We start from the raw sequence: 16,178 nt of genomic DNA on the forward strand, positions 1-16,178 counted from the left end.
TAAATATGGAACAATGACATAGATATTGCACAGTACTTCATAGAATGTTTTCAGAATTGTTTGTGAATTCTGAAATAGTGACAGATGGCACTTAGAAAAAAATCAACATTTCATTCAGTACTCCTCATTTGCTTTTTCCCTTCGTTCTCTTTCTTTTGTTGGCTTTCCAAATACTGTGTATTACAAAGCCAAGAATCGTGGTAGAATCACCTCTCTTACTGTTGAGTTCTCTTCTTTTTTTGTGAGAGGTGGGTGGGAATCCAGTTTATTAAAATGTCTCTAGTTTTAATGAATTTGTCTGAATCAGCAGGAGAATGTGCCTCCTGTCATAGGTTCAGCTGAAACACTGTCAGAAACCTAACTTTAGGAAGTTTTTCTTTGCTCTGCCTTGAAATAAACATCTTATCCATTAGTTTTACCATAAATTTCAGGAAGATATTGGCATATGGTTGTAAGAGTGGCTGTGTTCCCTGAGCAGTATATACATGTTCTTCTTGAAAGTTGGCTTTGCAGACAGACCACCAGTCTCAGAACATGCTTGGAGAGGCCTTGGAGAAACACCAAACATGAGCAAGAAACTTGTGGATTTTAGCAGACTAACTCATTCTGCTTTTCAGTATTCTTGTGTTGAGACAAATGATGGCCCTGATGAAGTTTTAGCAGCACTATTGAAACTGTACCTTCGAGACTAAAATGTTATGAATTTTGTTTCTGTGTAGCCATATGCATTTTATTACATCTATCCTTTATTCACGATAATTTTCTGTGTTTTTACTTTATTGCAAGTTATTTTTGAGCATGTTTTTGTTGGTGGCGGTTTGTTTGTTTTTAGGAAAAGATAAACAACTTTTACACATAATAAATGGTTGCATATCTCTTCTGTATGATCTAGTTTGTGATATAACACTGTCAGTCTGTTACTTGCCTCCCTTTTGACAAGAAGTGAAGTCCAAAAGAAAAGCAAATCTGAACAGTTCACAAGGTTTTTTTTTGCAGAGAAATTTGTAATTTTCTTATTGTCACGGTGCCTGATGACTTCCAGGTTTCCTAAGTCGTGTGGCCAATATTATGCACAGCTTGTCCGTTCTTCCTTGCAGTTCCCATGGGGAAAGGGAATGTGCTGACTTTTTATTAGATCGTAAATTGTTGGATTTCATTGTATGTCCCAGTAGAAATGAAAAGTCTGATTGTCTGAAGTCCTTACATAATCTGATTTCCTAGTCTTGATTTAGGCCCTGAGAAGGCTTTATAGGTTCACTGATGAGTTTACATTTCTATAGCATTTTCCTGCACCAGAGTATGAATGCTTTCTTCTAGCGTCATACGTGGGTTTCAGCACTATAGGAAGTCCCACAGCTGAGATGCACTGTTGTGTCAGATAACATTTTCCTTAGGATTTCAGTGATTAGATGCACTGATCATTCAGAGATTGGACACAGTCTGATTACAACATCTGTGTTGCAATCAAGTATTGCTAAACTCATCAGCATCTTGATTTCTTGTAGTGGCCTGTCTGTTTTGATGTGGTTTGTTGAAAGGTTTAGCATGTAGGTCAGATCTTCTTCTCCTAGATTTTTTCCCATTTGGCAATAAGAACTCTTAACTTGAGAGGAATCCAGAGCACAATCAAATTAGGATGACACTGGCTGTTCTGAAAGCTTTTCTCCATTTCTCCTAAAAAATTTCATAGAAAGTTATTGGAGAACTTTCTTAGCTCCTGGATGAAGAAAGGGAAAATTTTTCCCTGTCCACATTGCTCAAGAGTAATGAATGTTAATTGCTGTGCTGCTCTCTCGCCAGCTTGGGGAGATCTTAGGAAGATTTATCCATGTGAGACTTGATAATATCCTGAGATGTGAACGTGATGAACTCTAATAAAGGAAGCTGTTCACATAGAAAGAGAACACTTAATCCTGTGGACATGTGTGAATTTCTCTGGAAAAAATGTATACACACCAGTCTTTCTTATATGCACCTCATGTGAAGACAATATATTTAACCACTGTTCTGTGTTTCCAGAGAGATGGTGAAAGGGTCATGATAATAACTGGACCCAACATGGGAGGAAAGAGCTCCTATATTAAGCAAGTTGCATTGATCACAGTCATGGCACAGATTGGTTCCTACGTTCCTGCAGAGGAGTCAACAGTTGGTGTTGTGGATGGTATTTTTACCAGGTAATCTTTTGAAATTTGCTGTTTGCTTATGAAAAAGTTACTACAGTGCATGTGTAGGGATGCATCAAAGTGAATGTTAGAATGCATACGCAGTTTTTTCCTTCATTTTTAAATATGTATATTGATTGTTAGGTTTTATTTATTTATTTTTTTATTATTATTATTTTTTTGGTCGGCTGTTTGACTGCTGTAACTGCCTTGGAATCTTTGAGTCTTTCAAGGATAAGAATGTTAATGCTTATGTCATTATTAAGGTTAAGACATTTAACTTCATCTGTCTGAATGGGTATCTCAGTAAAGTATTACACTGCATGATACCTAATTGATATTTAATATGAATGCTGCCACTTCTGAAAATGATGTTGCAGTTCTGCTGTGCAGCCTAGTCATACATACTTCAGTATTTGGGACTCAGAATTTGGGCCTGATTATATTCTGTAGCCTGTACTGTCAGTCTTAAGTATGCATTACTTGATGTATGTCTTCTATACAGTGAACTAATGAGAGTTCATTTCACTTGGCAGATATCAATCTCATTTTTTAAAATAAAGCAGAATAAATTGTAAGGATTACTAGCATGGCCTAACTTCTTTTTATAGTCAAGTATTAGTGTAGATTGTCCAGTCTCTGTTTCCTTCCTCTTTTCTGTCTATTTTAATCAGCTAAAGTTCTGTGTTTGTTATACCATTTTAGCTGGATAATTATTTGTGGCTCCAAGTTTCAGAAAGATTAGTATTACTTGTAGTAGAATTATCTTTCCTGAAACATTACGGCAGAGTGCACTTCAAAGTTAACTTTTAACAGGGAATTTGAAATACTGCTCATATGGGGTTGCTTCGTCATATAAAGATGTTGTGTTCTTGTGCATCACGGTGCCATTTTAAAAAATGAACAAAATAGTGCTTTGATGCACTTCAGTGCTATGCAGTTGAAGGAATTAAAAAAGAACTTGCATTGTTGTTCCAAAATTAATTGGAGTTGAATATTCAGAATAGTTACCTTTCTTTCCCCCTCAACTTACACTGAAATCAATTGACTGGTTGATTGAACAAGCACTTCTGAGTGAATGTAGAGATACATAAGACATAATTAATTTTACAGCAAAAAACATTCCATTGTTGCTAACAACTGGAAAGCTATTTTTGTCTCCTCTGTTTTCAGATGAACATAGAGTACCTTTCTGTGTTCACACTAACTCAATTGCTAGCCAAAGAGCATAAATATATTTCTTTTAAGCTCAGTATCCCCTTTCCTTTGATGTTTGACTGTCACTACAGCATGATTTTTTCAGCAGAAAGATTGAGAAGGATTTATTTGGTTACTTGGCCATTTTGTTATGTGCCCACTAGCAAGTGAGCAAATTGTTTCTTGTCCTCTGTAGCATGAAATCCTTGAATATACAAGTCTCACCCATTCCCAGTTCATTTCTCTGATTCCACGTAGCTTTTCTCTATGTAGTGGGTATTTTTGCATCTGTTCTGATAAGCTTTTCTCTTCAACCATGCTACCGTATGCTTTTTGATTTCAAGTCAAAAAGGATTATGGCAAGTCATCTACTGGCTGTGAGGTTTCAGGTGACTTAATTTGGAGCCGGTCAGATCTTAATCCTCTGATGGTTGTTTTTGTGTTTTTTTTTTAATTATTTATTTTTCTCCATCTAAATTAGTTTTGGATTCTCAGCTGGATATGCCGTTCTTTAATCAATGTGAGATGTGTCAAAATTGAAATATGAACACTAGATGAGTATACTAATTGTTTAAATTATTGTCATTGCACTGGTAATTGAATAAACTAATTGGCTTCAGACTAATCAACAATGAACTGAAAATATATTAGTTATAGAAATAGTAATGCATTTGTTATGTGGTTACCATGAGAATAACAGGAAGCAAAAAGGCTGGTTTGTGTATGACAAGTGCAAGGTCCTGCATCTGGGTTGGTGGAATCCCAAGCACAAATACAAATTAGGTGGAGAATGGCTTGAGAATAGCCCTGAGGAGAAGGATTTGGGAGTGTTGGTTGATGAATGACTCAACATGAGCAGGCAGTGTGCGCTTGCAGCCCAGAAGGCCAGCTGTATCCTGGGTTGCATTGAGAGAAGCATGGCCAGCAGGTCAAGGGAGGTAATTCTGCCTCTCTACTCTGCTCTTGTGAGACCCTACTTGGAGTACTGCATCCAGTTCTGGGGGCCCAACACAAGAAGGACATGGAACTGCTGGAGTGGGTCCAGAGCAGGGCTCTGAAGATGATCAGAGGGCTGGAGCACCTCCTGTGCGAGGACAGTCTGAAAAAGCTTGGGCTGTTCAGCCTGGAGAAGAGAAGGCTCTGAAGGGGACCTCTTCCAGTACCTGAAGGGGCCTACAGGAAAGCTAGGGAGGGACTTTGTGTAAGGGCATGGTTTTGAACTGGAAGAGGGGAGATTTAGATTAGATATCAGGAAGAAATTCTTTACTGTGAGGGTGGTGAGACACTGGAACAGGTTGTCCAGCGAGGCCGTGGATGTCCCATACCTAGAAGCATTCAAGGTCAGGTTGGCTGGATCTTTGAGCAATGTGGTCTAGAGGGAGGTGTCCCTGCCTATAGCAGGGGGGTTGGAACTACATGATCTTAAAGGTGTCTTCCAACACAAACCATTCCATGGTTCCTTCAGAAACTCAGGATATTCATTGATTTTTTTGTAGAAGATAATCAGTGGAACTGTGTATATTTACACCTTTCTCTTCTTTGGAATGTAAATTAAGAGAATCAGTGTTACTGTTCAGACCAGCGTTATCCATCTGCTATGAATTTACAGGATGTTAGTTTTGATGGCCTTTGCTTTCCTTCAGGACAAATGTTTAAGGGATTTCTTTCATCATGATTTTATTTCTGCCTGTGGAACAAAGGGGCCTTCCTAGGTCTGTATGTTTAAGTAATGATAATCTGGAATCCCTTCATGGATGATTCCTCAATGCTTTTTCTGTCCCGTTGTAATGTTGAGTAGCCAAAACTGGTCTTTAGTGCCTAGTCTAGTCTTTGCCTAACTTCTCATTTTCACCATATGTATGAGCTTCAACTTCTACCAGATTCTACATCTTCGAGGCTCAAGGTGTACAGAGTCTGTCAAGGAAGCAGACATTTTATTTGTTTTTTTCTTCTGACTTCTGGACATGTCTTAAAATATGCAAGTTTGTCAGGGTAGGTTAACGTGGTGTTTCATCCAGAGTATTTTTTAGCCCTAAGAAATTATTGTTTTATATATTGTAATGCTTGGTTGGAGGAAAGAATAAATTAAGATACCACATGCTATCTCCTGCATAGTTTCTTTAATGCTCCAACTGGCAGACCTTACATTTGTAAGGCCTCAGCTTTTGCCAAGAACTCTCAGCTGTTAGGGGATGAGCTTTCTCTTCATGCTCTTTCTGGAATTCACCCTCAGCTGAGCTTTTTTATTTTTATTTATTTATTTATTTATTTTTTCATCTGTTGTTATTGTTTTAATAGGATGGAGTTATGCAGGCATCCTTTCTTCACTGCCACCTCAGGCCACAGATATCTCAAAGCGAAACGGGATTTTGTGGTTGACAACTTTGGTATATTTTTAATCTTTTGCAAACACTGCACAGAAAGATGTCAGTTTCCAAGTTATTTTCATTGCTGCCATGGTGCGTTGTTTTCTAGATGCTGCTATTAGCATAGCACTCCTGCTGCAAGGGGTGCTCTACAGGCTGACTATGTGAGAAGTTCCGTGCATCAGGAGCACCAGCAGTTATACTTCTTGCTAAATTTTTTTGAATATTGAGGCTTTATACTGCAGTATCTTTTTTTGTTTGTATACTGCATCTTCCCAGAGTGAATTTATATAGGTTTAAGAGATTACCATTCACATAGCATTTATATATTGTGTTTTAAGTAAGGTTTCCATGGAGATTGAAAGGTTGCTACTATGGTTATTCCCTTGGATATATTTAGTATTTATGTATTATGGCATCTTTAAATTGACTTTAAATACTGCGTTCTATTAAGCATTTTAAAGCTGGGAAAAAAAAGTAGTTTAAAAGAAACGTCTTACTTAGAGATACAGTGAAAATTGAAATGTTTAATCTTCATTACTAGGTGTACAGGCAAAATACAGAGTAGAGCTGATAATTTCATTCTGAAGAGGAGGAAAGGGAGAGATCCTTTCAGTTCATAATGCCTCTAAACCCGGATGATCTGCTATTACCAGTCTGTTAATTGAAAACGTTGAGGGGTGAGAGTAATTTCTTCCAGTCTTTTGTTCTCTTTTACTACTTCTTAAGTAAGTCTCTGAGTGTTTCTGTGGATTATCCCCAGCTTTGACCATTTCTTATTTGTAGAAACAGTTTTGTTACTTCCATTGTGGTGCTTTGGTCCTCATCCCAGTGAAAGGATGTGAAAGAACTGTGAAATACGGAGTAAAAAGTCTGCATTATATTTGATTATCTGTATTTCTGTGTGTTTATTTAAAGCTGTTTTTGGATTAATTTATGTATTTTATACTAAAAATGTTTGAATAAATCACTTGAAATTCTACATATCCATATTCATTTCTTCATGAATGAAGCTATGTATGCACTGAGCTACTAATTTTCTGATCTTCTGCAATGCATTTAAGGGACAGATAAGTAATAAGGAGGACATTGTCTTTAGAGGATGTTCTGTAAGTGGTATTTTTTTTTCAGTAAAGGATAATGTTTTCAAGCAGCCTTCGCTCTCAGAATTTCACTTAATCAATTTCATCATAGTTAGCAATTTTAGAAGAGTTTTGTAAAGGTCACTGTCCAAAGTACATTGACTTTTAATGGGATTTGAGTGTTTAATTCTCTGATATGTTTAAAAGTTCACATTCAGAGTTCTTTGTGCAGCAAATGGGCTTAATTTTTCTTTTAAATTAACCTTCCATTTGTGTTAGTTTTTCTACTAATTTACTTACTCAGACATGGAAACTAATTTAATATTTCACTGTGTGTGTTTTGTAGAATGACAAAGCAAGCATGGACACGCACACGTAGAGGAACTAATGAAAGAAATTCTGTTGACCTAATAGAGCACTGAGAAGGGGCAGCGTTAGCTGCTGAGGATAACTGACCTGTAAAGAGGTCCCGCTTGATCCATTATTGAAATAATTTCTTACTGCTAGAAACCTTTAATGCACTTCCTGTAGGTCACCAGTATCTCTTTATAAGAGTCAGTTTCCAAAATTGAGAGAGAGACAAAGAATATTATAACAATTTAGAGGTAGAAGATGAAATAAGGAAACTAATTAGTAGTTCAAATTACTGAAGACTTTGTATTCAAAATCTCAAGAGTTATTGAATCAAAAGCTGCCAGTAGAAAGAATAATTCTAAGGAGACAGCCGCCAACTCTAAGAAATGGTAAGGAGCAAAAGAGGAATTTCCTTTCAAGCATACTACCAAGTTTTCTCCTTTTACATTAATATGAAAGCTGTTTCATTTGTTCCAGTGGTCACACATCAGTATGCACAGTCACATTAGAGGGACATGCATGTCCCATTGAGACTTTTACATCATCAGCCAAGCTGGGCATAGTATTTAAAAGGCAACTTTAGTTGTCTGAACTAGTAGTGTTCTGCACAGTGCTTCAATTGCATTTCAAAACTGCCTCTTGCAGGCTAGGCACTACATGCTTAAAGTTACAGGAATACAAAGAAGCATCAGTGAGATGTGTGCAGAAAACACACCCATGCAATTTCTTTCTTCCACAAAGAACTTTCTGTTTACTGTCTTTAATCCTTATGATGGCAAAGAAATTGAGTTTGAATTGTTGAAGAAAGTATACTAAGAAAACTGAGGAGTGGAGGAGGTTGGCAATACATGTTGTTAAGTGATAGCTGTAGGTTTCTTATCTAAGCAGCGGTTTAATTTCTTTTGTTTTATGTAAGACATATGGGTTGCCAGCACTTCAAGGCAATTGTCTTGGTATGGACTGCACATCACATGATCTGTATTGTGGTGTACAGGACTCTGCCCTATATTTAATCCCTGTAGCAGATGATTTGGATGTGTTTTGTTTTCTTTTAAGATGAAGGGTGTTCTTGATTTCTAGGTCTGTTGGTAGGAGATGATTAAATTCCTCTGCATGTCATAAAATGTGAAAACAGCAGGTCACTTCTCACCTCAGTGCAGACGGGAAGATTTAATTATTCTAGATTGTACTTACCTGTCTATTCACAGGGTCTTTCAGACAGACATGGCTGTAAGTGAACACCAGAGCAGGCAGATTTGTAATTTTCAGTTACATAGCGATTTTGGTGTTTTCTTGTCTTTCTTTTTATCTTACGTAATGATTTTGAAGAGGCCTGGTAGTTGTTCATGCAACTAAAGCCAGAGTACAAAAATCTTCAGACAGCTGATCCTCGTGTCTCTGTACAGCATGACAAAGTTGCAGAGCCGTGTGAATTAGGCTGACCTAACGCAGTGAGCTGGTGCTTCTGACTGATTCAGCCAAAAGCTGCATCATACTGAGCTACTAGCATGTACTTCAGTACTTTGCGTACGTCAGTACATGTGCTTCTTGGAGTTGCCCATGTAAACAGTCTTCAGGCCTCGAAGACCCGCCTTATTGCCCTTCACGCACAAGAAACTTCTCTCAACTTTTGTGATCTTTGGATATATAAAGAGAGAGAGTAAGCAGATGACAGTATATTTTCTGCATTGGTTGAAAACTGGCAGCCTCATCCAACACTGCAAGAGTGAGTTCTGTCACCTTTGCCACGGGCCTCAGTCAGTTCATTTTATTCAATTCCAGCCCCTGAGATCCAGTTCCAAATATGGACCTTGCTAAGGAAAGGTGATTCTGAGTTTAGCAATGGATTCACTAATGGGAAAGAACTGTAATCTCTGCAAATGACAGCAGTGCTACTAAGAGAGTCAACAACTGAAGATCACCTCCTGCTATAGAAAATTGGATTTGAGGACCTATCCATGTCAGTATCAATGATGTCTTCACAACCTGTGAAATGCAGTGATATAATTTGTGGGCTGGCACTTACCCCCAAATCTTTCCAGTCTTTCTAGAGTCTAGAAAAACATCTGAATAGTCCGCATCTACCCAGGAAAAGACATCTCACATTATTCTTTTTTGCACAGGTAGTGCCAGACTGCCCCAAACTGGCCTCACTCCAAACTGGCTTTTTTATCCCAATGAGCCAGATATCGTGACATCATTAGTGACACTTAGAAGCACCCCAGTAGTGCTGAAAAGACGACCTTTATTTCTCTTCTAAGAATCAGAATGGATAAAAAATGAAATCTCCTTTTGTCCTCCATGTTCTTTCAAAAATGTGAGCAACAGTGTTTTCAACCCTTTGTACAAGTCAGACAATCAACTTACATTGTGCACTCCCGTCCAAAGATGAAATGGCGTCATTGCTACATATACCTTGCTTAACATGGTGGCACTGATGAAATGTAATATTTTTGTCGGGATGAGGCTGCTTTGAAGGCCAAGACATTTCACCACAGAGCCTCTCAAAATGGATAACTCAGTGCACTGTGCTGCTCTTGCCAGTGGTGACAGTACTTCCCCTGCTGCTTGTAAAGGCTTGCTGCTGCTGATACTATCTCCAATGGATTCACAAATCTGCAAATCTGACCTGTGGGCATATTCTATATAAATCTGTGAGAATTGTGTACTCACATGGGTGTGAACTTGATGTTAGATCTGAAGAAGCAGTGTTTGTATCTCTCCATAAGTGATGTGTCTGACTCTTCTCATCTTCATCATCCAGGGAGCTAAAGCATTGCATGCCAGTGATGTGCAATAGGATTGCAGATGCTTTCTCTGGTATTGTCTTTATGTTTAAGAATTGGCACATAAAAGATCATTTATTGGCAAGGAAATAGGGAAAGTTTTATGCAAAATGTCTGTCAGATCTCTAAATGATGGAATTGACTTTCAAAAAAGATTCCTTACGAAGGAAATTTGTGTGCTACCTCCTGAAATACTGTAAAAGGTATTTAGTTCTGACAGCTTGCCAGTCTCGTATTACTATTTTATCAAGTGTGTGGAGTTGTAAGAAACTAACAGCTAAACTCACTGTTTTCTCTCTAAACAAACAATTTCTTTAACCGAATAAAGTGTTCATGTTTATGGCATCATTACAGATTTTAGTACAGGTAAAAGTAATGATGGAAAACAAATACGTTATTAGCACCTGCAACCATTTGGGCAATCAATTTTGGATGTTTGTATTTATTTTTAATTTCCTTCATTGGAATGTCAGTATCATTAAAGTTTGAAAGGTCTTTAAAGCTGCATGATTTATTTACTTTAACAGCCTAAATGTTGCAAAGCTTGTTCAAAGTGTATTTTGTAAGAAATCTTGAGAAAACTGGAAAACGCAGCATAGCGTGGTATACGAACAAGGAAACAGAAAATGTTTCTATCAGAGCAGAGATTGAATGGAAGATGTTTTCCAGATGCTTTTCACAACGCATTGAAGCCTGAAGTCAGTCACATAAGAACAAAAATGAACTAGAGCTTGTCAGTATTAATGGAAATGAGTGTTCCACTGATATACTTGCTGAAACTTCACAACTTTTTTACTTGCACAAATAACATTGTTCTTTATATCATTCCACTTTCACCAGTTGATCGGTGAAAGGCAGCACAAGAGAAGACAGGGAAAAAAATCACTGATGCTTATTCTATATGGTAGATAAAAATTCCATTTTTTTTTTTTTTTTTTTTTTTTTTTTCAGAGCTTCACAGCAGAAGTTGTGCTATTTGCACAGTGATAGGCAAGTAATGCTTGAAAAACAGGGCAGTTTGTTACGGCTAGAATTCAGTTTGCTCTCTTCTTTGCCATTTACTCATTGTTTGCTTCATGGGTGAGCGTTATGTGCAGAGAGAATGCCCAGGAGTTTGCCTGCTTGAAAATGGTTTAGAAACACTGCACATTAGAAGTCTCTTCCTACCTGGTGATTTCACTAAGCAGAAAGAACTAGATCCTTCATCCAGATCAGCACTTGTGCACTTAACCTTGATTGTTGAAGGGGAAGCACGCTGCTGGCATTTTAAAATAGTTATCAGCATGCAGGAAAGACTTGGAGAGCTTTTAAGATTTAAATGGGCCTCCCCCATCTTGATTTTAGTCTTTTATTCTAAGTGGAATATGATGTTACTGCTTTTCACCCCTAGGGAGCTAAATTGATTGCTTTTTGCTAATAACCTTTAAGGAGAAATAAGGCATGCTTTGGAGTTATATGTGAGTTCATGTGTATGTGACTTAAAGAAAGGGCTTTTTATTTCCTCTTGTGTTTCAGCATTATTACCATTCCAGGATTGCCATGCCTTTCTCTGAATTCTCCTTTTACTGGTCACAGCCTCAGAAATGAATGAGATCACTGGGGTGGAGTGGCATAGATTAAATGTGTTCACATATTTAATAATAAGTTGTCCTTTATGGCAGTCTCTGCAGTATTTTGCCAGAGCAGCCTCTAACCTTTTATTTTTATACCACGTTATGAACTTTGTTGTTCTTAGCTCAAAAGACCTGTTACCAATCTCTAAAATTCTTTGGCTGCATTTATTGCTTTATTAAGCTTTATTGATTTCTTCAAGGCTTACAGGGTAGGATTATTGGAGATTAGTCTTACTGTCAGTCCTAGAAATATCAGATCGCAAAACTTGGCATAAGGATTCAGCTAGTGTCTTCACATATTTATCATAAAATATAAGCTATGAAATTCCATTTCTGAGGTGACAGTAGTGGCTGGCAGGGCAGTCTGCAGGCATCCTTTGTCATATAGAAATTGGCTGAGAATGCTGAAGAGAACCTATGGAGGAGTTAGTCATTTACCAGAGCTGCTTGTCTGTATACTGCCTGCTTTTGGCCAGAAGCTTTACTGAAGCTTTATTCGATGTTTCAGATTTGGATTTTCCTTTGAAGAAAGTAGATTCTCAGTGTGCACATGCAGTTAGCCTCTGAAAGATAAGGGTCAGAAAATGTCAGAACAAAGGCACCTTTTCAGACCACTGCATTTAAATGTGGTGATGATTATTAAAATATTTACACGCAAATTGTGTATCTGCAAAACAGCAGGGAACCATTCTCAATAAACAATCCCAAGTGACTGAGAAGTTCACACCAGAGTTTTCTGTGTGGATATGCTCAGTAGGTGTTGCTTTGGTGTCTGTATTACTCTGGAAAGCAACAGTGAGAATCAGAACAGCAGAACTTGTGAGTTGTCAAGGCCCAAAAGTAATTTCCAGAAGTATTCCTTCTTTGGAGCACAGTAATTTGTTTCATTTTGTTCTTGCTTAATTGTAATGTGTTTATTGCCAGAATAACAAAAATGACTGAAGCTTTTCATTTATGCTTGCATTCGTATAATTACACTTCTGGGTTAAATTATTGAGGGAAAAGAAAAGGGTTGTATTATATTCTTTGTGCCCATTTTCTATCATGTGGAGAAAACAAAGAGAAAAAGTTGTAGTTAGTGTTGCTCAAATAAAAGTGTTTTTGTTCTGTTTATCTGGAAAAGTTTTATCTTGGTTATTTGGAGAGCTTTTGAACTGCAGCTACATCTACCAGCGTAATGTAACTCTACAGAGAGGAATTAAGCAATACTCCACATATTTATGACTAGTTTAGCTTCACGTAGGTTCATAGATATATTCCATAGTAAAATGTATCTGCAGTGTTTGGTCTGTATCTCTCATACAAATAGCAATGGTTTATTTATCAGAACACATGTGGCATTTGGTAAAATCTGTAAGAGTAAACTACTGTTCCATTTGCAGGGTTCTAAATCAACTTTGAAAATTCATCTAAGCCAATAAAAGGCAGTTATTTAAAAATACAGGGAGATTTATAAATATAACTATATAAAGTATATTTATATATATAATACAAAAATTTATAATATTAAAATCTATCATTATAGTCTTCATAAATTATAAGTCATAATTAAAGGAAAAATAAAACTTATGCTGTGTATTGCACTGTCCTTGAAAAGAAACTGATAGGGTTACAATGGTATATGGAGAAAGAAAAAAAATGCCTATGAAATTGACCAGCTGTTTTACAGTCAGGTTGAAGCTTCTTTTCTGGAATAGTGGCAGCTACCTTTCTAAAACTCAGCAAGGCTAGAATTTAACCTGCTCACAGTTTGAACTGGATTTTCTGTAGTGTCCACAGGTCTAAAGGGGAAAAGTTCACTTCTGCTGAACGCTTCAGCTGTTGTCCCTGGTCTGTTGCTATAGTTCCTGCTTTTTAATCCTCCCTTGGCCTCAATCCTTCGGCTACATGTGCACATTAACTTAATTACCTTGAGTTCCCTCAGTAGAGTCTCTTGGCCAATACTCAAAGGAAAGAGTAGTAAGTGTAAACCTATGTGTATTTTAAAGTTGTGTCTTCTGTCTTCATCATTTTATTTTATTTTATTTTATTTTATTTTATTTTATTTTATTTTATTTTATTTTATTTTATTTTATTTTATTTTATTTTATTTTTTTCAGCTTCTTTGAGCTGACACTGGTGTCTTGCATGTAAACACTGACTTGGTTGTATTTTTAATGTGTTCTTTCTCTTGACCATTAATAAAATGTAGATGTTGTTAACTACACATTAACTAAATGTTTCCTACAGAGAAATCAGGGTCAGGTTTTGGAGCTTCTGTTCATTAATGGGACCCTCACAAAACTTCTTTTCCTTTGAGTATTTACCTTTCACTGCACACTACCCGAACTGCCAGACCTTGCAGTCTGAATGGGAACCCAGTGTAAGCTTTTCAGAAGAACAGGCGAATTTCTGTTGTGTTATAAAGCATCAGAAGCGAGAGGATTATGTTCTGATTAGTGATTGTATTGATAAGGCTGGCATTGCCTCCTCTGAGCTCAGTCCTGCTCGGTTCAGTCAGTTGATGTGAAGCTTTTAAACTGTTGAATGATCACTGCAATGCATGGATGTTTATTTCCCGTGGCTTCCCACCAAAAACATTGCAGATTGTATCTTGAAAGCCCATCTGTTAGATACATCTTGTCAAATGTACTAGGGTGCCAGCTTTGCTGACCAGATGTAAAAGGTAACAAGTTATCGTTACGCAATGTCTTGTTTTGTCGTTTTGTCTAATTCAGTTACCTAGTGACATAAGGAAATACTTTTGTGAGAGAGTGGTCGGGCACTGGAATGACTGCCCAGGGAGGTGGTAGAGTTGAAATCCCTTGCAGTGTTCAAGAGGTGCTCTGAGGAGCTCTGAGATATGGTTTAGTGGCTTGTGGTAGCAGTGGTAATGGGAGGACGGTTGGACTGGATGATCTTGTAGGTCCTTTCCAACCTTGTAATTCTATGATTCTATGAAATGGGAAAAAAAAATGATGAAAGCAAGAAGGTGAAAATGAGTTTTGATATCAGTGTGGGCTAGTGGTTGTAGGTTTTACTAGTTTCATTAATTTGTCAGTAGTTGGGAATATCGTACCTCTACAGCAATTTACAACATAAAAAATTCTTTGGCAATGTAATGCATGCTTTTCAACAACTGTTCTTTTATATTAGGTAACATACCGTGGGTATTTATTTCATTTGCTAATAAACAGTTGTAGAAACGGTTGACCATGTACATGCATGTTGTCTGTAATAAGTTTGTACTACAAGCACCTTCCAAATTTCTATCACTCTTGTCCATGTAATTCCACACACATTTGGTTTTTGGAAGCTGCCTGTGAACAATACAAAAATAATAACCATCCTGAAAACAGTGCATCTTGTCATGCTTAGGATAAGAGCTTTTTTTATTTAATTCTGTAATTGAAATTTCTGTATGTTTTCTGTTATTGTCAGTTTTTGTTTTAATAAGCAATAGATTGATGGAAATGAAGTAAATGACTTACCAGTACTTTGTGGGGGAGTGTGAAGCATTAGTTTCTTGCCAGTGAACTCTTGCAAGCTTGCTGTCTTCTAAGGATTACTAGACAAATTGTCACTGTAGAATAGAAATAAGCCAGGAGTTAGAATGTGTGACTTGGGTTACTCATATAGTAGCACTGTGAAATTCTCATGAGTGGGCGGAGTGTTTCAAAAATACCCAGGGTTTCAATTTGCTGTCATGGGCAAAACAAATTGATCGTTCTGGTTGATGGTGTTGGGTATTTGGTGTTGGTAGGAGAGACTTGCAGTACTCAACCTGACAGTCCTCAGTTTAAGACATCTGTTCTCATTTTCTTGGCAGACCGATTTTTAGCATGAGAAATCTGAAATGTTGTTTGCAGTAAAGAGGGCGGGACTGTGTTTTATTTTGTTTGAAATATTTTCTTGAGGAATATGAAAAGAGTGTGAAAGTGGCCCCATAGCTTAATGTGTTAATATTAAATCTTGCCATTAATTTGTCTCTTAAAACAGCAATTAATTAAGTTTACAGCTTGGTACCTAACAGAAAGTTAAGAGCCTAGAACAGTGGGAGAAGCTGAACCTAGATGTTGAAAAGAAATTATGGTTGTGTCCTTCCACTCATATCAGGATCAATAACAAGGCGTTCCCATAAACATTTTCTTCAATTTAGTACTCACATTTTTCCAGCTTCTTTGTGCAGAGACCAAGTAAGAAACTTCAGCTGGGAAGAGTGTTTCCTGCAAAAATTAAAAGAATATGAAGAAGTTGTTAGGAAGTTGTTTGTTTGTTTGTTTTTTAAAGGAGTAACTGTGTTGCTGATCAAAAACATATTTCTGAGATAAGCCCTATGCAAGCAGTGGGATAAATTCTAAGGCAAGACCCCAGCTACTCCTTTCTTTCTTCAAAATGCTTATTTTAGTTTAAATAACACCTGTTCAAATACAGTGAGCTTTGAAGTGACATTTTGAAGGGTTTTGTTTGAGAAGAGAGTGAGTGAAATTATAAAGTCACATTATGAGTATATTTTGTTTGTGTTTTTCTCTTTCAATCAGAGAAGGAATGTCTTTGTCGTTGCTGGGAGCATGTAATTCTACACCTTCTATCTGAGATAAGCTCAGGGAAAAGAGTAATTCTGTCATCGTGTTAG

At 37.2% G+C, this 16,178-nt stretch overlaps 1 protein-coding gene across 1 annotated transcript in view; it reads left to right on the forward strand.

Moving 5' to 3' along the window:
• Positions 1 to 16,178, forward strand: part of MSH3 (mutS homolog 3) — a 109,004-nt gene that overhangs the window by 80,652 nt on the left and 12,174 nt on the right. The window contains exon 20 of the mRNA XM_072359233.1: positions 2,020 to 2,177. Coding sequence (XP_072215334.1) covers positions 2,020 to 2,177 — 158 coding nt within the window. The remainder of the gene's footprint in view (positions 1 to 2,019; positions 2,178 to 16,178) is intronic.

Source organism: Excalfactoria chinensis, chromosome Z, assembly GCF_039878825.1.
Source record: "Excalfactoria chinensis isolate bCotChi1 chromosome Z, bCotChi1.hap2, whole genome shotgun sequence".
NCBI lineage: Eukaryota > Metazoa > Chordata > Aves > Galliformes > Phasianidae > Excalfactoria > Excalfactoria chinensis.